Consider the following 22,381-nt stretch of genomic DNA (forward strand, 5'->3'; position numbering starts at 1 on the left):
CAATATGTTATCGTGGGACAACAGTGCCAAGGCTCTTATGTTGCAACCATCAAATCTTCTATATGGAAAATGCAAAGAAACAGAAACCATAATTTCAGCGACAGTGACGAACAATATTTGAATTTGGATTTTTTTCAGCTTCATACAAATTCGCTATAGAGCAATACAATGGGGCTGTCTTAAATCTGGCCTATTCTGGCCTATTCTGTTTCTGTCTGTGGTATTTTCAGTTCCCCACTTACACATTAGTTCCTACCTTTTATTAGATGCTTGTGAATAGAAGGAAATCCTATAACAATAGATTTATCTAATTCTGTCATATACAACCTCTCATTAAATGTGTATATTGGCATTATGTAGAAAAACAAAGCTTTGAAATAAAGTAGCAGAGATTGGTGATCCATCTGTTAGAGCTAGTATAGTTAGCTTGCCTTGACAATCTGCCCACACCAACAAGCAGTAACAACAACAGTTGATACACGCCCAGAACAAACAATCTCTTTAATGACTTGTAGGTTGTTAGTACTGACATAGAACATCTCTGATAGTTCCACGGAGCGACATACCTAATACTACAAAAGTCACTGGACAGCTCATGACCTGTACCTGTACAATTTGCTGCATTTCACTGCTGCCAGATTCAGATTCATGATGAGATTCAGCATATGTGTTTTTTTTTTCTATCTTCCTTGCTTGTGTCTCCAGATCCCCTGTAATGTTCAGTGAACATGTATTGTACATCACAACAATAAATCAGAAGGCTCGTAAGCACTTACTTATTCTGCACCAGTATGATCATTGCTCATGATAGCAATAACTAATGTCACAAGCCAACATTATTGAACCTGTGCTGCATCTGTCTCTCAGGCTTGTGCTGCAGTACTGCCTAAAGTGTCTGTGTGTGCTCTGCAGCATCTGGATGAGCCTGTGCTGAATTTTAAAAACCTAGCTCTGCCACAAAAGCACCTTGAGCTTGTCTTGGGCCTGGTTGATTAACACATTTGAAGGAGATCTCCTTCATCCAGGGCAGCAAGGGACTTCACACCCATCTTAAAGACATGCAGCATCATCAATGGTGCTGTTACACTGCATGAGTGCTCACAGACACATACAAGCTAAAAATGCATACAAGATATAACCAAGTCACCCTATGGAAAACAAATACATTGCCAACAAGGAACAGCACTAACATTAATCAAACCTTTTCTCTCAACAGGACTTTATTAACGGGCAGGTCTTGCCGTTGTGATATAAACACATTTGCAAAATTACAGTCTGCACTTGAATCAGGGGATACGTCGCATGGTTGCATTATCTGCAGCAGGTGCGGTCAGAGAGTTTGCAGTGACATCACACTGCAGCACAAGGAATAAAAAAAAATCAATATTAGAGTTGGACTGTAGATTTCAAGAGTATTATTGTGAATTTGGTTTGAATTAGGGCTACATGATATATAATTAGCTATAATGTTACTGAAATATTGGCTTTTAAATATGTAAATGAGCACCTTATTTCTTTTAGAGCACCTGTGTATCTGCTGAACATCACAAAGGTCCTATTTTCTTTCTCTGGTTAGGAATATTAGTCTAGGCATTGCCATGATCTGCCCCTCCCAAAAAAATAAAATAAAATAAAACATGACCAGGAAAATATACATTCAAACTGATGACATAAATGATATGAAAGTAAATAATAAACAATGCATCTACTGACATGTTTGTGGGAGATGGAGGACACCAGAGGAAAAGACACAGATGTATAGGGAGAGCACATAAAGTAACCGGAGCTCTGAACCAAACCCAGGACCCTGGAGCTCAGATGAAACAAGAAGAATGTAACTGACTAGTCATTTGAATTTGATTTAGCACTTAAATCTGGCCACAGCCCCAGTATCTGATATATGAAAGCTGATGAGCACAGAGCATATTCCTCCTGGAGCCAGGAAAGAGATTCACCGGTCTGCTTAGGGTTTCATTTGCACAAAGTAATTACCCACTGTACTATGGATCATTGTGCCCCCCGAACCTGTGCACACTAATAAAAGTTAATGCAATAACACAAAGGAGAAAATGACACTTTGGCTAAAATAATGTCAACCTTTTAGACGATTTAGATAGAAATGATTGCCTTTTTAATCGATTCTACATAATTATCGAAAGAAAGAAAGAAAGAAAGAAAGAAAGAAAGAAAGAAAGAAAGAAAGAGACATTTTGCTAACAAAACTAATTATAGTTTTATTACAATTACATTGAATTCAAACACATTTGTTGGTCCACATCAGTAATCGCTCATCATTTGTTTTTGTTTTTTTTGTTTTGTTTTGTTTTTTTGCTGCAGAAAATACTGCTTGTAACAATTCTTTCCAAGATCATTACAGGATAGAAATTCACCATATTCACCAAACACTTATGAAGATTGCTGTCCTTGCTGCTTAGTGATCACACTGCATGCTAATCTTTGTCCAAGGTTCTGAAATTTTAATTGGACTGGACCATGGAATAAAGTTTTCTCTTTAAATAACAGAATTTAAAGTTAACAGGTCTTAATAGAAAAATTTCTAAATTTCATAAAATATGTATTTTGAATTAGCAAAAGGGGGTATGTTGTGGAATGAATATTCATGTTGATTTCATGATATTTTGAATGGGTTTTAAAAATAAGCAAAAAAAATTAACAAAGAAAGTTTAAAAAAAAAAAAAAAGTGGTTAATCATGCAGATTTAAAGCAGCCATTAAAACAATCTATGTGAGTACAGATAAATAAAAGAAATATGATAGTATTTGTTTAAAGTAATGTAATGGTAATGTCGTTTTTAATTAATTGTTTACTCAGTGCACTACACAGTTTACTAATGTTTTTCGCATATGATTTCATGGCAAGCATAGTGATCCCACGCTTACCCGCATCCTTGACCCATGTCCTCTTTAAAGGTAGGGATGCCAAACCACAGTGTCCAAAGAGACACTCCCACTAGGTGGGATCAATAGTCCAGTCCAAATAATCCTGCACGCCTGCAGTATATAAAGGGCTCGTACAATCTCCGGAGCGCTGTGAGAGCCACACACACCACACACTTAACGGCGCACGCCTCCACCTCACACGTACCCCATTCATCTGAACACGGTTCCTACAGCACCTGTCCGGATGAGCTACTCGGTTGACCTTCTCGGAAGTCCCTTCCGGAGAGTGATGGACACTAGGACGAGCTACAGCCGTAGCAGCGGTGGCTCAGCCTCCAGCGGCTTCCGTTCGCAGACATGGTCCCGGGCCAGCCCGATCTCATCCGTCCCCTACAAGAGGACGATGAACACGGAGAGCATGGACCTGAGCATGGACCTGACCACGCCGTCTTCTGCGCTCAACGAGAAAGAGCAGCTACAGGGTCTGAACGACCGCTTTGCAGTGTACATCGACAAGGTGCACTTCCTGGAGGAACAGAACAAGCAGATCGAGGCAGAGATCAACGCTCTAAGGCGGAAGCAGGTTTCCCGCACACAGCTGAGTGATGAGCACGATCGGGAGCTGCAGGAGCTTCGGACCGCTATTGAGCAGCTGCACAGCGACAAGGCGCGCCTGCATCTTGATGCTGAGCGCCTCCAGGATGACATCCAGCGTCTGCGTGAGCGTCTGGAAGACGAATCCCGTGTGCGCGCCGATACCGAAGCCATGACACGTTCTCTTAAGAAGGATGCCGGAGACGCCGCCCTGGGCAAAGCAGAACTCGAAAAGAAGATCCAGGCTCTCCAAGACGAGATCTCGTTCGTCCGCGGCGACCACGAAGAAGAAGTCGGAGAGTTGCTCGCACAGCTCCAGGCATCGCACGTCGTTAGCGCCGAAAAGAGGGAGTGGCAGAAGGCGGACATCACCGACGCTCTGCGAGAGATCCGCACCCAGCTCGAGGGTCACTCCAACCGCAACCTGCAGCAAGTTGAAGACTGGTTCATATGCCGCTACGCCAAATTGACGGAAGCCGCGGAGCAGAACAAGGACGCCATCAAGTCCGCCCGGGATGAGATCTCAGACTACCGGCGCCAGCTGCAGGCCAAAACGGTGGAGCTCGAGGCGGCCCGCGGGACCAAAGACTCGCTGGAGAGGCAACTGAGCGACATCGAGGAGAGACACAACTCCGACCTAACCAGTCTTCAGGTAAACACACACCACTCACCTAGAATTATAGCGATAAATAATCATTTTGTAACTACCTTATTGATTTACATATCTTTGTTGTTTCTATTTTTTTTTTAGAAAATAGCAAAAGTAGAGACACTTTCATAAGGACTTTTCTTATTAATGTTTTTGCTGGTGAGGGCAGAAAAAAGAAATACACGATATTCCACGAACACTTTTTTTAGCTTTGCTGATAAACTTAAAATCCTACTTAAAAACCTAATATTTAACAGAACAGTTTTATAACTAGGGAACGTTTTGGTAACGCGATTCGAGCTTTAAAAATGCTTTACTTTAGTAAAATCAAACAAATTTTACTGACTGTTAGTTAATGTAATTAGTAAATTTTTATTACTAGTGGTGTTAATTATTATTATTATTATTATTATTATTATTATTATTATTATTATTATTATTATTATTATTATTATTACATGCGCATTTGTAGTCTTCTGCAGAATAGACTTCTTTGGAGGTTTTTGTGTATATCCGAGTTCAGACTGCCAAGTTTATAACCTAAAGAAGTAATTGGTAATGCGCCATTGATTTGAATAAAGCTGAACCTAAACATGTCTTATTAATTCATATTATTAGTAAAGGTATCACATGCACATTTCTTTTAGAGTAATCAACAAAATTAAAACGAATTCTAAAATATTTTGAATATTGGCTGCAGTTGCATAGGAGTCCACTGCAGCAAAGATGCTGTGTCATGGTGTAAAGGTTGGGGGAGAGAGAGAGAGAGAGAGAGAGAGAGAGAGAGAGAGAGAGAGAGAGAGAGAGAGAGAGTCCTCTGCAGTCCCTGCTGTTTCTCTGGCTTGATCAGAATGCGGATTTTCCTCTCACAGGCATTTCACTTGTGTGAAGCCGACGAAGGAAATGGTATAAGGACTTTTTTCAATTTAGACTATTAAGTTTCTCGAGCACAGAGACACTGCAATGTGCAAGGTTCATTAGTTTCCATGACAAAAAATCAGATCAATTTAACTGATAAATTTTGTTAAAAAGGATAACAAAGTTGTTTTCTCTGACTTGTGCTTCATGATTAATAATGTGCTTGTTTACTGCTCTATGTGTTTTTGCACTAACCTTAGACAACACTGCATGTGTTTTTGCACCCACTAGGAAACCATCCACCAATTGGATAATGAGCTGAAGAGCACGAAATGGGAGATGGCAAGACATCTGCGTGAATACCAAGACCTGCTGAATGTAAAAATGGCTCTAGATATAGAGATTGCAGCATACAGGTAAAAGTCTAGTCAGAAAGTCCCTGCTCTGCCATTGTATTTCATTGTACGTAACATAATAAAAATAATTATAAACATAATATAGCATTTTATATTTTTCGTTATGAGTCCAAAATCTTTTGCATAAAACTATAAGGATTAAACAAAATAGTTATAGACCATTGATAAAACAAACAACAACTTTGAATAAAGTAACTAGAAATCTATATAAATGTACATTTTAATAAGGCAAAGATACAAAAATGATTAATATTCTTGGTTGAACATTATATTTCGATTAGATACAAATTAGTAGAATAAATTTTTTTTCAAATGTACAATGTCCAATGAGCCAGTTGTTTTGCAGTATGTGCCCTAGATCTATGGAATGTTTATAATATTTCTCCCAGAGAGATCAGAATGTCTGGAAGATAAACTGATTCCATTAAAATGAAATAACAAATTATGCCAGAAGAGTCAGAATAGGAAAATTTTAAAGCACCCAATAGAGCTAGCAGAAGGTTACTTACGATTTCATGCTTGGCTTAGACATTTCAGAAATTGTTGAGAGGAAAATTTGTAACTTGGACATGGCTTTGAAGAGTTAATTAGAAAGCACTGGAATACAGACATAAATAACATTTCATAGAAATAGTAATAATAACTATCTATGTCATGTTTGATCTGTTTGTTTTGTTTTGATCTGCCACCTACACTAATGCTAAATATATCACAACCCCTGATCTATTCATGTAGGAAACTCCTTGAAGGAGAGGAGACCCACTTCAGCACATACCCCTACCGCCAGACCGTCACTAAAGGCCCCAAGGTCAAAACAGAACCCCCTAAACTGAGGGTCCAGCACAAATTTGTGGAAGAGATCATCGAGGAGACTCGAGTGGAAGATGAGAAATTGGAGATGGAAGAGGCCTTGGCAGAGATGGCCGCAGAACTGTCTGAAAAGAAAGAAGATGAGGGAGAGGAAGAAGGAAAAGAAGAAGCTGAAGCTGAAGAAGAGGCTGAGGAGAAAGAGGGAGAGGAGGAGGGGGAAGAAGAGGTTGTTGCTTCTGCCCAAGCCCAGGTGAGTGCCAGCACTCCCGCTGAGGAAGCTGAGACTAAAGAAGGTGATGAGGAAGAAGGTGAGGATGAAGGAAAGGTTGATGAAGAAGGTGAGGAGGAAAAGGAAGAAGAAAAGGGAGCTGATGCAGAAGAAGCTGAGGAAGGAGAAGGCGAGGAAGAAGCGGAGGTTGAAGAAACCATGTTGAGCACTAAGGTACCTGAGTCAAAGGCCTCACTAGAGAAAGAAAAAGCTGAAGAAGAAGAAGGAGGAGAAGAAGAACAAGAAGCAGAAGAAGGTGCTGCAGAAGAGCAGGCTGGAGAGGAAGAAGCTGATGAAAAAGAAGCCAAAACTGAGGAAAAAGAACCGGAAAAAAAGGATGAGCCTGAGAAAGAGGACAAAAAAGGAAAAGATGATAAGGAGACCAAGACTGATAAGGCTGAGTCTCCAAAAGTAGAATCACCAAAAGAGTCTCCAAAGGCTCCATCTACAAAGAGCGAGTCTCCAAAGGCTTCATCACCAAAGAGTGAGAGCCCAAAAGCCTCTTCTCCAAAGAGTGAGAGCCCAAAAGCCTCTTCTCCAAAGAGTGAGAGCCCAAAAGCCTCTTCTCCAAAGAGTGAGAGCCCAAAAGCCTCTTCTCCAAAGAGTGAGAGCCCAAAAGCTTCTTCTCCAAAGAGTGAGAGCCCAAAGGCCCCAAAAGCAGAGGAAGCCAAGAAAGAAACACCAAAACCAGACTCTCCAAAAAGTGAAAGTCCCAAGAAAGAAATAGCCACAGATGAGCCACAGAAGAAAGAAGAAACAAAACCTGAAACAGATGAAAAACCCAGCAAGGATGAAAAGCCTGAAGAGAAGAAGACAGACAAGAAAGAAGACACTGGAAAGGCAGATAAAGACGAAAAGGAGCCAGAGAAGAAAGACGTGATCTCAAATGGTGTGGATGAAAGCCCTACCAAGGATGACCCTAGCCAGAAGGTGGTCATCACCAAAACAGTGGAGACCATCACCACTAGTGAGGATGGAGCCAAGCATGTCACCAAGCAAGTCACAGTAACTGAAACAGTGAAAGCAACAGATGATACTGTGGAGGAGAAAATGGTGGCTTCCAAGAAAGTGGAGAAAGTCTCCACTCACACCGTAAAGCAGATCACAGAAAACGAGTAGACAAGCACCTAACCTGCAAAGATACGTCAAAGAAGATGCTAGTGCTCCAACCCAAGCTAACTTTACAAAGAAACCATAAAGCTAAATAACAATGTATCTAATTACATTAACCACTCTGAAAATTTAACACAATTTAACAGAAACAAAAAAATGCATAGAGAGAAGCCATAAGATGCGGCAAGCTAAAAATTTTAAATGCATGTTGAGTGACAGCTTTAAATCGGTTTAGCTGCAGATGCTGTGAAGGTATAAGGGTCACGAATGTCTTCCTTTCTGTCTGCAATACCAGGGGGTGGGCATGGGGTGGGCAGGGCACTTGGGGTGGGCGCGTCTGCATGCCAGCTCAGGGGGGAGCATGCTCCCCTACTCTTCGGGGTAGAAAAACAATCCGTATGTATGAAAGCAAATCAGATTTGCACAGCTTAAGAATGTGTGCTGAGAGAGTGGCAGAAATATGTGAATGCTGTTTGTCTTTTGGACAAATTGAACGTGACAAAAATCTAACAAAGTAGCCTTACTAATACAAAAGCGTGAGGACACACCGACTGAGCCAAATACAACAATCACAAAATACAGTTCTGAACAAAGGATAATACAAGAATCTCATGATCATATTCATACAGTACATTAAGCAATTAAGAAACTCCCTAGCCTTAAACATGCTTTTTACTGTTGTCTATTATGTTTACGTAATGAGTGCAAATGACAATAAAAACCCAATGATGTGCACATACATTCTCGTATGCATAGAATGGACTTGAAATATACTTCTTTACACATTAATGAGGTGCTACGGTTTGCAATCCCATGTCTTTAGTCATCGTAATGCATTTCAGCATATGCTCAATAAACATCATACTGAAATGTTCTGAGTTTCAAGTGTTTTTGTTGTGTGTGCTTCGGTTGTATCTTATTTTTCTATTTCATATCCATATAAATTCAGTATTTCAGTGAGTACTTTATTATTACTATTAGGTTATAAATAAAGTCTATTATGGATTTTAAAAAGATGTAAAACATCAAATAGAAATGAATTAATGGCTAATACGATACAAAAGTGAAAAATTTTAAAGGGCATGAATAACTACACAAAAAACTTGTCACAAAGCAGTCAAAGGTAAGCTGATATATTAACTGCTCTAAACAGAATGACTTCAGGTACAATAGATGGGTGAAGTCCCATCTATTGGTCAATCTAAAGGAAGAACTAAAGGCTTGAACAAGTTGCGAGCAGCTGCACCGTCTAATTAAACTTACAGAAAATCTTAATTTTATGCCATTTAAATCACTCACTAAACAAGACCAAGCATGTGTAGAACAACTAGGACCAATATATCACAACATACACTTAAAAGAGGCCACTTTAATAGGAACTCCTGTATGTCTACTCATTAATACAGTTTTCTAATCTGTAAATCATGTGACAGCAGCACAATGCATAAAATCAAGCAGATACAGATAAAGAGTTCATGTTCAAATTAAATATCAGAATGGGGGATTTTGATCTTAGTAACTTATGTGTGATATGGTAATTGGTGCCAAAGTGGCTGGTATGAGTATTTAAGAAACTGCTGACCTCCTGGGAATTTCATGCACATCAGTTTATAGAGATTACAGAAAATGGTGCAAAAACAGATAACTGCAGGTGAGAGAGGCAAGAGGAGGAGGCGGATGGCTATGCTGGTTTGAGCTGACAGGAAGGCTAAGATAAGACCAATGACCAAATATGTCATAGAACTGAATTGAGCAGAAAATTATCTTGTAACACAGAAGACAATGAAACTGTAGGTGGGTGGGCTATATCAGGAGGAAACCACATCTGGTTCTACTCCTGTCAGCTATACGTGGGCACACATGCTCACCAAAACTTGGGTTTTGAAGAAATATTGCCTGGTTTGATGAATCCTAAATTATGCTGCAATTTGCATGCGATAGGGTCAGAATTTGGCATCAACACTATTATTTGGTGAACCCAACCTGCCTTATACTAACAGTTCAAACTGGTGCTGTTGGTGTAATGGTGTGTGGAATGATTTCTTTTCAGACATTCTGCCCCAAAATACCAGTTGAGCATTCTTTAAATAGCCTGTCACAGCCTGTCTAATTATTGTTGCTGATCACATGCATCTGACCACTGACAAATCTGTCATGAAATCCTAAATTTCTTTTAAAAGACCTGAAAAATCCATGTGACACAGCTGAGACTACCTAGTGGTGTTCCTAATAAAGTGCCAGTCGGTGCATTCTGTTCAATTTCATGTCTCCAGAACAATTTCATAAAAAGGTCTCTTGTCAGGAAATACTTCACCTCTTTCTCTTTTCAGCTCTAACCCAATTTCATGTGTCAGAAGGGGAAATAGTTTAAAACTAATATAAAATAAATAGATTTTTGTCTTGCTAAATTACACATCATTTGCACTCCATCACTAAAAGCTTCAGGGTTTTTAACACACTAACATTTTAATATTTTAACATTCATGAGCAATCATGGGATATAAAGTCCTAAAAGTGAATTTCCAACACAGCAGACACTGTGATTGTCCTATTATTATTATACGATTAGGATTGTCCTTGTATATAATCTTGAAAACATACAAATACGGTATTTTATAGCTTTATTCTGACAACAGAAAATTGCCAACAATTGCCAGTTGTGATGAAAAATGAATTAAGTAAATAAAAAATGATTTGAAGAATCAAGAACCAAGAAGCTGCAAAATGTAAACACACTTCTTAACTAAACATCTCTTTACAACAAAAATCAATAATATTAATATAAACTTGTGGCTTGTAGCTGCACTATTGTAAGAGATGCTGCTACAGAACGCTAATTACCACCTTCTGACCAATCAGAAACCTAGTTGATCATTTTAATGTATGAGTCATTTTTTTATTTTTAGTCACTGTTTATTGTACCTCTGAACTGGATTTAATGAGTAATCACCTGCTTTGTAAATATTGCTTTAAAGTCAACACTGTGATGGAGAAGGTCAGAGTGTTAGTTTCAGTATTGAGTTGGATTTGTCACAGCCCTGACAACCCTTGCCTTGTAGAGCATTTTTGCATATTTCTACAATACTTTTTTGCACCACTAATGAGAAACCTCTGTCTGAAATGTCTTATTTCCCCAGAGAATATATGTACTACTTTTTTTTCGCATGATTACATTTATCACTGAAGTACACTGCAGCATGAGGCATAAACCTACTTTCTATTTTTAACTTCTGCACTGCATACATGGTCAAGCAAATATATATTGTTCAAAAGCATTTATTCAATCATCTCAAAAATATAAAATCTATTTTGTTGGCTAATCCACGCAGTTATATGCGAATGTTTGGCTACCCCTGGTCAAATGATTTTTTTTGAGGCTGCAGCAAAATATGAATAAACATAATATTTTCTGCAAATGTTATTGCAGTTAGTAGATAAGGTACTTTACAAACAGAACAAATAAAATAGTAATTTTGGCATGTGCAAAGGTTTGGACACCCTACTATATCAGTACTCTTACAATCACAGATATTGCAAACCCTTTTCAAAGTAAGTTAAGGGTCTATCGATCCTGGTTTAAGGAATTTCCACCCACTCTTTCTTGGAGAATGCGTTTAGTTCTGAGATACTCATGAGCTTTTTGCATACACAACATCTTTAAGATCTACTTACATATTTTCAATAATATCCATTTTTTAAAAAGCTTAAGGGTTTCTTAAATTTTTAAGTTGCTAATTGTAGAATTTTCTTGTTGTAGAAGACAATTTCTTCTCAGCTTTAGATTCTTGACTCACTGATGTTTACTTACAAAAGTTGATGATATTTATTGGAATCCTCTCATCCATCTATCATGTTCTATGTGCCATGATTCCTGTGCCACTGGCTGCTCTGCAACACCCAATGAAAATATTCACCCCTATGATTAATAGCTTGCAGGGTGTCCTTTTCATTATAAGCACCTTTTCATTATAAGCGCCTTTTCATTATAAGCGCCTATAGGACTTTTGGTGTTTGGGGCCAAGGAGTTCAATTTTTACTTCCATGGCACTCCAAAATGCCACACCTTTATCTATATGTTGTTTTGCATAGATCAGACATTCACTTTTTTTCACAGGTGAGGCTTCTTTCTGATGATTCTTTCATGCAAAACATGTTGAAAGGTGCACCTCTACCTTTGTTACAAGTGACTTGATATTTTTATTCGCCTACTTCTGCTGTTTAGAAAAACCCAAAATGTTGAGTGTGGCGCTTGGTTTGAAAAGTTTACTTATATATTTAGGCTCTGGAAATATTATCTGGAGTTCCTGACAATTCTTGACCTGCCTAAAACTTTCTAATGAGTCAAATTAAACCTAATAAACTAATCAAGTTCTAAGATTTTACAACAAACACAGCACAGGCTTCCATTTTTTGAAATTGTTATGTTCATCAAATATACAAAATCTATATATAAATTATTGATATATTATTGTATATGTTATATATAACAACTTTTACTAACATAATGTATTTATTGTTATTTTCTTATTTTAAAAAACATTTGTGATTTTATTTTTTCACTTCAAAAATCAATAAATTATGTAATATATAATAATATAAAAAGAGTGTTGTGTTGTAACACCTGTTCACATTATTTATAGGAAGCTGTAAATATATATACAAAGGGATGCTGGATGGTGTAAAGTGCTGTACTCTAGCATTGAAAATTGCATTCTAATAAAGGAATGTAGAAGGCTGCATGTTTGGAAAGATATGACCAGATCACAAGCTGGATACACTTTTTTTTATTACTTTCCACAAATAACTGTGGTGTGTTTCTTATGTTTTAATAACATATTGCTTTGCACCCTAAAAAACTATTCTTCAGTGCCCAGTTAACATGTTTCAGATATATACTGTATAATTTTGTGATGATTCTGTGTTGAGAAAAAATATAACTGAAACAGGTTTGTAAAAGAGACCGAGCTGATTTTATAGTGTATTATAACTAGTAACAATCTACTTCCATCCTGTGCTATGTGATGCAAATATGGAGAAAGGTTTATATATTTACATGCAATTTGGAAAACTGTGCATTAGGAATGTTTACTACACAAAACATATATGAAAAGAGGAAAAAGGAATTGATAAAATTGTGGGAACACAACACTAAAAAAAAAAAAAATAAATAACGATATGTATATTAGTGGGTGCTTTATGTGAAAGTTATTAAAAAAATAACTGTGGGGTAGGAGGGGGGTATAGGTTGCACTGAGAATTCATAACAGTGGTGTGTGTGTGTGTGTGTGTGTGTGTGTGTGTGTGTGTGCGTGTGTGTGTTATTAAAAAAAGTCTTACAGTTACTAGTTGTACATTTGCAAATCTATATCTTTATAAAGGTCATAAATAAAACATGATCATTTGTTATTATCAGCAACACTGAATTTTACTTAATGTCCATTTTTATGAAAGAGAAATAAAATGCCAGACTTTAATAATAAAAAAGGCAATGCCGCATCCACCTCAGCAACAGTCCTGGCAATAGTGTGAAATTATTGGCTAATGGCCATGTGCTTTTTTTTCCATGACATCTTGACTACAAGAGATGAAGGGGTTTTTTTTTTATTAAGGAAATCATTATTTTTATTACATTTTGCTATAGTTATTTTGTGTTATCATTTACATAATACAGCTATAAACATTTGTTCTCTTACCAGCTTCAGTTTTTCCCTCTCTTGAAGTTAATAAGACATAAAATACATCTTGTGATGTAATGAAATAACTTAAATAACAAAATAAATACTGTACTGAACATTTTTCACAAATGTAAACCGGTGTTAGGGATTGGAGTGTATATAATATTATGCATAATGAGCATAACACTGGAGCTGAAGGACAGAAGCGGACCAAGAATGGAACAGAGTATCACACACAGAAGGCAAATACAGAAATAATGAGAGAGTCTTAATGATATTATAGAGGCATAGATTTATTGCACTTGCAGCAACATTTCACTTTTTCACATTTAGCACAGTTTATATTCATAAATATAGTGCAGTAGTTTGGTTTCAAAGCAGTTATAGCTGATTCTATATGCAAGACATCATTTCATTGCACTTTGGATTTGGCGCCATTGTCAGAGAACTGAGGGTAAATACGTGCAGGCTACCTGAGATTTCTTTACTTCTTTTCTTTGGGTTTATCTGTTTCCTCTTTCTGCTTTTCTGGTTCTTGCTTTCCCTCAGCTTTAGTTTCACCTTCATCTTTTGCTTTTGGTTTTTCTGCTTCTTTGGGTTTAGCTTTCTCTGGCTCCTCTTTGACTTTTTCTTTAGTTGGTTTAGGTTTTGGCTCAGGTTCCTCCTTATCTGGCTCAGCTGACTTACTATCCTCCTTATCTTTTCCTGAGTCTGTCTCAGCCTCAACCTTCTCATCCCCTTTTTCCTCATCTTTCTTGGCCTCTTCCTCTTCTCCTTCCTTCTCACCACCCTCTTCCTCTTCCACCTGTGCAGCATCTTCTCCTCCTTCTTGCTCCTCTTCTTCACCTCCTTCCTTTTCTTCCTCCTCTGCCGCCTCCTCTTCTTCCTCTGCAAAACAGACATTATCTAATAACAGATACTGACATCAGAAAAAGAAAAGTCTAAAATGCTAGCTTACCCTCTTGTTTCTCTTCTGCTTCATCTTTTGCTTCACCTTCTTCCTTCTCCTCTGTCTTTTCTTCTTCTGCTGCTTCTTCTTCTTCCTTTACTTCTTCCTTTTCCTCCTCTTCCTCTTCCTTTTCTTCTTCCTCCTGCTCTTCCTCTTCTTCCTTAGATGGTTCCGCAGAGAGGGTGGAAGTCATCAGGCGAGAGCTGAACAGATAGGGGGCAGCAGAGGTCATACTTGTCTGGACAGAAAAGGCACGTGAATAGGAAGGAGCCATCGCATAGGAACTGGTCAGACTTCCTGCCATGCCGGCACTGAGACGAGATTCCTCACCCTCCAAGAGCTTCCTGTTAGGAGTGAGCATCATGAGAATAGGCCATTAATGATCTTATTAGATGTAAAATATACAGTTATAAATATACTGTCTGTTGTTTTTTTCTTACCTGTATGCAGCTATTTCAATATCAAGTGCCATCTTGACATTAAGGAGATCTTGGTACTCTTTAAGGTACCTGGCCATTTCACCTTTAGTGGCTCTGAGTTCATTGTCAAGCTCATTGATTGTGTCCTGTAGGACATGTAAAGGCCTAATTAGCCATTTATTATGTAACCCTTTATTACAAAGTAATGATCAGTTTGCTATATGAAATGTTATAAACATACTATGAAATGTTATGAACATACTACTGGAGATTTACATTGCTTTAAGTAATTTAATTTGTTTTGATCATTAGAGATATTGACAAACCTGCATGGCCGTGATTTCTGCACTCTGCTTGTCCTCCACTTCTCTCAGCTGTTTCTCCAATGATTCATTAAGATTCTTGCAGGCATCTATTTCCAGGATGCGTGCCTGCAGCTGCCGCCGGTACTCGCCTGCTTCATCCTTGGATGTTCTCACAGCGCTGGTGTGGTGGGCCACGGTCTCTGTCAGATGTCCCATTTTTCCACGGTACCACTCTTCTGCAGCCTGCATGTTGCGTGCTGCCAGCCTCTCATACTGTGCCCGGATGTCACGTAGGGCACTGGACAGGTCGGGCTTGGTGGTCTCGGTTTCAATGGCTATTTGGGCACCATACTGGAGCTGGACTTGCAGCTCAGAGATCTCTCCCTCATGGAGCTTCTTGAGGAAGGTCAGCTCATCCAGAAGAACACCCACTCTCTTCTCCAGTTCCAGCTGAGTAAGAGCTTGCTCGTCAGCCTCTTTTCGTGCATCCATGAGCCTGGCTTCAGAGTTCTCACGTTCCAGGGACTCGTCATCGTACTGCTTCTGCAGGGACCTCAGCATTTCTTCTAAGTGCTCTCTTCTGCTCATTGCAGCCTGCTTCTCATGTTCAGCCTCATCCACAGCGGCTCGGAGAACTCGGGCTTCCTGCTCATACAGGGCACGCAGGCAGGATGGCTCATTGTGCCTCTGCCTCAGCAGAAGCAGCTCAGCCTCCAGGGCTCGGTTCTGCTGCTCAAGCTCATGGACACGCTCAATGAAGCCAGCAAAGCGATCATTGAGCTCCTGCAGCTGGGCCTTCTCCTGAGTGCGTACCGCTCTGAGATCAGAGCTCACCTGTGCTGCCTGGCTCAAGTCCAGAGGGTGGGCAGCACTGCTCAGAAACAAGGAGGAGGAGGAGGAGACGCGCCCGGGGGAGCTGTAGTGGAGCCGAGCTGAGGACAGCGGAGTTGGATGGCTGGAGTACACTGTGCGCGAGCGGGTCCGTGTCGCCGGACGTGGGGGAGCACTCTCCACATACCAGCGCTTGTATGAGGAGGTGTAGTAAGGATCAAAACCAATACCACTCATGGCTTCAAGGACAACTAGCTCTGTCTATTTCTTCTTCTCACAGCTAGCAGAGTGAGACACTGCTGTCTCTGCTGCAGTCCCAACTGCTTTTATAGTCAGGAAGAGCAGGTCTGACGCAACCGCTTTTCTATACTCTGACTATGCAGAATCCACTGAAGGAGAGAGAGGGAGGAAGAGAGAGAGAGATGAAGAGAGAGAGGGTATGGGAGGGGCGATAAATAGGGTGTGTGGAGAAACAAGCACCATGAAAGAGTAAGAGTGGTGCAGGATGGTACAGATTTAGAGAATTATCATACATTTTTTTGTTATTGCTATTATTATTATTGTTGTTGCTGCTGTTACTGTTGTTTGCATTATTCAATACTATTTTGAAAATGTTTAATTTTGAGCAAAAGACATCCAAGTGAATAAGACTATATGGCCAAAAGTATGTGGACACCTGACCATCACACCCCTATGTGCAGAATCCCATTCTGGATTTGCTAGTATAATAACCTCTCCTTTCCACTAGATTTGGAACATGGCTGTGGGGATTTGTCCTCATTTAGCTACATGAGTATTAATGTTATTGAACACTTATGTAGGGTGAGAAGGTCTGACACACAGTCAACCATCCCAACTTATCCCAAAGGTGTTCAGGGTGTTGAGGTTCAGGACACTCAATTTCTTCTGCATTGACAATCATATGGACCTTGTTTTGTTCACAGGGTCAGTGTCATGATGGAACAATATTGGGCTCAACCCTTAGTTTCAATGATGGGAAATTGTAATGCTTCAACATACCAAGACATTATAGACCATTCTGTGCTTCTATTTTATTACAGATTTGAATAGATACAAACCATGGATACTAAATAATCCACTTTTTTAGAATAAGCAATAACATATCATTTGTCAAAGAAAAATACATAGTGTTTCATTTGTTCTCAAAGTTTATGAACTGTATACAGCACAGCAAACCAAAAATAACCAATGTGAAAACTCATGCATTGTGCTGCATTGTGCTTTTATGTGTAATGTATTCCTGCAGTCAGATTTAACATTAAATGTACACAGACTGTAGACTCTTTGGATACAGAATTAAGCACTGTCACTGGGATAGACAAAGCTTATACAGTAATATTCTTCTTACATGGCATGAGACTCCCTCTGCTGGTTAGCATGAATATTGCATCAAAAGAAATCAACAAGAACCTAACCAGAGATGTGGATGCAGTCTTTTAATCTCCTGCTGCACTAGTTAGTGATCTCTAATAATGATCATGTTGTGCTTAAAATTATTTCTACGTCTCTCGCTGGAGATTCCAGAGGTCTTCTTCTGAGGCCCACAAGTGCCATTATGAGGTCTGCATGCTGCTTAGTCCTCTGCCTTCTTTGCCTACAATCCTAGAGTTACCTGGCATTCCTATGCCATACATTTATATTCCTTAAGACTAAAATCCATAAATGGCATACAAAATAATACCATTTCCTGGTGTATACAATGTGTATTGGATGCACAGCATCCCCTAGGTTATCTTTTGAGTTGCTGGATATTGGCACTATTTATGACATGGCAGACTAATTTTGTCAGTCTGATTTTGAAAAAGTAATTCTTGCTTTCATGCTGATTTTCTGACAATGCACCGTGCATTGGTATAATATTTGTGCTTTGACATACTAAGTGTAAAATTACAGACTTTTTCACATGATGTTTTGTAATAGTGGACTGAACCGCTCAAGTTAATTTGTATTGAATGATCTCTCAAAACCTTAAAGAGTTTTTGAAACAATATTTTTCCCAGAAGTCTAATGAAACCCTATGAGGCTATCTCTGATATTTGTAAATTTATTCCCCAGCTCTCAGTTTAAAAGTCATGTTGCTATTTTGAATCTAAAGATGACCTTTGCCCTTAGAGCCAGCAGACAAACCACCCATCTTCAAAAGCCCCAATCTGACTAGCTTATCCTGCCTGTCTGTCTAGAGGTCAAGCTGTTCTTATTGGTTCATAACAGGTGATCTTACGACTCCACACAGCTTCACATTCCACTATGCTATAAAAAGAGTTCAGCTTTACACACAGGGCTCCAAAGCTGACTGTTACAGTGTGTCTGTGTGTGCACGCTACAGCAAGAAAGGCTGCATCTCACGGGTTTGGTGAAACACAAATCTAAAAAACACTCATCATGACTGCTGTCCATCGTCTGGTCATCGTGCGGCATGGAGAGAGCAGCTGGAACCAGGAGAACCGCTTCTGTGGCTGGTTTGATGCAGATCTCAGTGAGAAGGGAGTGGAGGAGGCCAAGCGTGGTGCTCTAGCCGTCAAGGATGCAGGCCTTAAGTTTGACGTTTGCTATACCTCTGTGCTGAAGCGTGCCATCAAGACCTTGTGGACCATCATGGAAGGCACAGACCAGATGTGGCTGCCTGTGGTGAGAACTTGGCGCCTGAACGAGCGTCACTATGGTGGATTGACTGGCTTGAACAAGGCAGAGACAGCAGCCAAACATGGAGAGGAGCAGGTCAAGATCTGGAGACGCTCATTTGACATCCCACCTCCACCCATGGATAAAGACCATCCTTACCACAAGATCATCAGTGAGGTAGGACATTGATGTTTAAAAAATGTTATTTCTCAACCCTAAAGAAGCAACTCAGTAATATGACACTGTAATGTGGAAATTGTATAATGACCCATATTTATACAGATATTTTGCACAAGTTTTAGGAATGTATCATGCATCATGACTCCAGGTTGATCTTCTACCCCCAGTCTAGGCGCTATAAGGGTATGAAGGAAGGTGAGCTGCCAACCTGTGAGAGTCTAAAGGACACCATTGCACGTGCCTTGCCTTTCTGGAACGAGGTAATTGTCCCTGATATCAAAGCCGGCAAGAACGTCCTCATTGCGGCCCATGGAAACAGCCTGCGTGGTATTGTCAAGCACTTAGAGGGTGAGTTTCATACAATTTCACCCTGAATACACTCACACATAGGACAAACTGGAAGTCTGACCACAAGGCTTTTACATTCGCAGATGATTCTGTGTCTAATAATAGTCCCCCTTACACACAGAGGAAAAGGCCACAAGCTAGATTCTCGTTACAGCTGCGACCTTTCTGTAGAAAGGTCTTACATTCTCCATCAGCTGAGCTTCACTCAGTCATTCCTGAGGGAATGAAAGAGCCAGGAATGGTTAGGAGTGACCTTAAAACTTCACACTCAACCTCGGAAAGATTATATTAGCATGTTAGGATCCCTGGAGAAGTTTGAAATATTAACTAAACACAATACAACACTTTCTTTTGAGAAAATGTTATTCTGTGTCATTTATAGAAAGTTTTTAGACGTTTGTGAATGTAGGAAATCATTCAAGAAAATGTTCAACAGTAAACTAGTTGTATTTTATAACAACAGATTTCTAGTTGAAGTTTCAGCTGTTGTTCACATTCAGACTATTGTATTTATAAGTGTGGTTTTAATTGCATTACTGTAATGAATTTAGCCTATTTGTTTCATTAACTGAAGCTGTTTACATTAGTTATTTAGCCTGTTTATATTAATTGCAGTTTGTTCACTATAATGCGAATTTATTTGTTAGCCTGTTAAATATAGTAATATTAGTTTACCTAATAGCAGTTTACTACAATGCTAACTGTTTACTATACTGATAGGTCTTAAGCTAGCATATTTACATTGTTTTCTATAATACAAATTAATGAGTTATCCTATTTTCTCTAATGTTAGATCCTGTCATGTCTAATAGTTTATTAATGTTAGTTCATGGCTAAAACTGTTTGCTATAATCATAGTTAGTGTACTTACGATAATGCTAGTACATGCTAGCCCATTTACTGTAATGTTTTTCACCTGATTGCAATGATGCTAGTTTCCCTTTAGTCTGTTTTTTATTATGCTAATTCAGTGCAGTGACTTAGGAAGGTCATGGGACATTCACATCAGTTACGTTACATGTTAGAGTTACAACCGAACTGTCCTTAAAATACTGTTTTGTTTTGTCTTTCTTTAGTTAGACTGACACCAATAATACACATTAATTTAGATCAAATGTCACCTTTTGTCTTTTTTACCTGTTTCCTCTCTTCCTTGCTAGGTATGTCTGATGCAGCTATCATGGAGCTAAACTTGCCCACTGGCATTCCTATTGTCTATGAGCTGGACAAAGACCTGAAGCCTGTGAAGCCCATGCAGTTTCTCGGGGATGAGGAGACTGTACGCAAGGCCATGGAGGCTGTGGCTGCACAGGGCAAGGTGAAGAAGTGAGAGCAGACAAGGACACAAAGACTGAACCTACTCAAGATGCCCCTTCTTATCCTGTTCAACTCCACTGAACAGCATTCCACCATCAGAGCACACTGACACCCCTTTTCCACCAAACACGGTACTGGTTCTCACTGGGCTCAGCAGAAAACATTTTGAAAAGGTTTCCAGTGGTTGAGGCGCACTACAATAAAACAACAGTGACCACTGAGGATTTTACACATCGCATTTGCAGCTTTGAGAACAGTTTCCCCATTGACAACAATTCTGAAAATCCCAAGAGAGAAAAAATAGTTTTTTGTTTTTTTTTGCATTTAGATGTTAATATTAGCATTGCAGCTTCTGTTTAGATTGTTGCATTGTTGTTATTGATTCATTAATTCTGCAACAATATTTTATAGACGTGTTAATGTCTTGATATACTGCTGTCTAAAATGGGTTTCAACTTTTTTTTTAACGGTGGAGAAGAACCTGCACCTTGTTAGTGGAAAAGGGTTGTGATAATAACCGGAGTCAAAACCACATCATATGGCATGTGTCTGTCCTCATTTTTATCTATAAATAAATAAAAATAGGAAACATCTTTTCCATCCACCATAAAACATGGCTGATTCATAAAGCCCACATATACACTTTAACAAAACATAGCCATCACTATTTTGTGTAGTTTCTTGCTTTAGTCATTCGTCCCTCCTCTCAGTTCTCTCAATCTTGGCATGATTTCAGGATTTTCAGCAGAGCAGCGCAGTGCAGTGTAAGCTAAGAGCTCCAAACTTGGCCTGGGGAGGTCGCAGGGTTCAGTCTGGCTGCCATCCCGTCCTACAGTGCTGCAGTGTTGCCTCAGCTTGACTGCACCTCTCCAACATGGCCTTCTATCAGACCATCCTGAAAATTAAGTCATCAATACCACAGTTAGAGAAAGATCAGGTTCTAGAGTGACAACAATGAAAGAGAACAGGTGTGTGTGTGTGTGTGTGTGTGTGTGTGTGTGTGTGTGTGTGTGTGTGTGTGTGTGTGTGTGTGTGTGTGTGTGATTCAAAAAGAAAAATCACTCTCTTTGGGCATCACTCCAACTGCAGGAACACATTAAGGTCTTATACATAATGCAGGACTGCTTATTTATAGCGCTTATTAAAAGTGCATAACTAATAATGGTCTTATGCACACTTTTATATGTACACATTAATTAGTCAATTTCAACAATATAAAATACTAAAGCTTAACATATATGATACTAAATAATAATAATAATAATAATAATAATAATAATAATAATAATAATAATAATAATAATAATCTTCATAGTAAATTCAAACGTGTCTGGCGTGTTAGAGATGAACAGATGAACGAAAGCGTCCCTGAGCTCCTCTATCAGCAGTACATCCACTTGCTAGACACTGTAGATTAACCAGTAATAGCAGATTAATTCTTTTATTTAACCCAACACTGCCATCTGGTGTTCTTTATTTTAACCACAGATTTAGGTCTTACACGAGCTCTCAGACCAGAGAGTTGAAAGAGTTGTCTTTAATTAAATACATTAAATACAGAAGTGTTTACACAATTAAACATTTCTAAATCGTTTTATTTACAATAACCTCATCATCTGACTCTTGCCTTCTTCTAGAAAAATTTTTTTACCTATGAATCACATTAAATATTTGATTCATAGGTCTGAAAACGATTCCATATAGCTTTACAATCTAGCCATTTTCAGTACCAGTATATAATAAATAAGGATATCACAACTGTACACAGACTTCTGTAAGCTAGTTTGAATTATCTTCAGTGAATTATCGCAAACATGTAATGTCAAAACTGTACTAAACGCAAATAAGTCGTCAGTTTGGGGAAACTAATTTGAAACAAACAGACAGCTCGAATGAATCGGCTCAGTAAAGTGAATCGAACAGAACACTGTGATCTATCTAACGGGCCAAGCCCCTTCTATAGAGTGTAATGGGCTAAAGTTAGGTAGTTATTAAAAATACTTAAATGCTAATCACTGATCTAGATTTACAAATGTGATTATGGAACTGTAATTTATAAAAATGCATCCTCTTCATGTCATTAGAACATATGTCCAGAGCCACTAG

General features: G+C 39.0%; 3 protein-coding genes across 3 annotated transcripts; 2 read left to right on the plus strand and 1 right to left on the minus strand.

Moving 5' to 3' along the window:
* Positions 1-3,062: 3,062 nt before the first annotated feature.
* nefma (neurofilament medium chain a) lies at positions 3,063-7,956 on the plus strand. The gene is made up of 3 exons (XM_060891431.1): positions 3,063-4,146; positions 5,293-5,417; positions 6,153-7,956. The coding sequence occupies exons 1-3, from the start codon at positions 3,145-3,147 to the stop codon at positions 7,612-7,614; spliced, it is 2,589 nt and encodes an 862-aa protein (XP_060747414.1). The 5' UTR covers positions 3,063-3,144; the 3' UTR covers positions 7,615-7,956.
* A 5,755-nt stretch (positions 7,957-13,711) lies between these two features.
* Positions 13,712-16,075, minus strand: nefla (neurofilament light chain a). Its single transcript, XM_060891432.1, has 4 exons — positions 14,978-16,075; positions 14,673-14,797; positions 14,242-14,576; positions 13,712-14,171 (listed from the first exon to the last, which is right to left on the minus strand). Exons 1-4 carry the CDS (start codon positions 16,022-16,024, stop codon positions 13,768-13,770), a joined length of 1,911 nt encoding a protein of 636 aa, XP_060747415.1. The 5' UTR covers positions 16,025-16,075; the 3' UTR covers positions 13,712-13,767.
* Positions 16,076-18,072: 1,997 nt separating this feature from the next.
* Positions 18,073-20,887, plus strand: pgam2 (phosphoglycerate mutase 2 (muscle)). The gene is made up of 3 exons (XM_060890731.1): positions 18,073-18,607; positions 18,778-18,958; positions 20,119-20,887. The coding sequence occupies exons 1-3, from the start codon at positions 18,191-18,193 to the stop codon at positions 20,286-20,288; spliced, it is 768 nt and encodes a 255-aa protein (XP_060746714.1). The 5' UTR covers positions 18,073-18,190; the 3' UTR covers positions 20,289-20,887.
* The last annotated feature ends 1,494 nt before the right edge of the window (positions 20,888-22,381 follow it).

Source organism: Tachysurus vachellii, chromosome 17 (assembly GCF_030014155.1).
Source record: "Tachysurus vachellii isolate PV-2020 chromosome 17, HZAU_Pvac_v1, whole genome shotgun sequence".
NCBI lineage: Eukaryota > Metazoa > Chordata > Actinopteri > Siluriformes > Bagridae > Tachysurus > Tachysurus vachellii.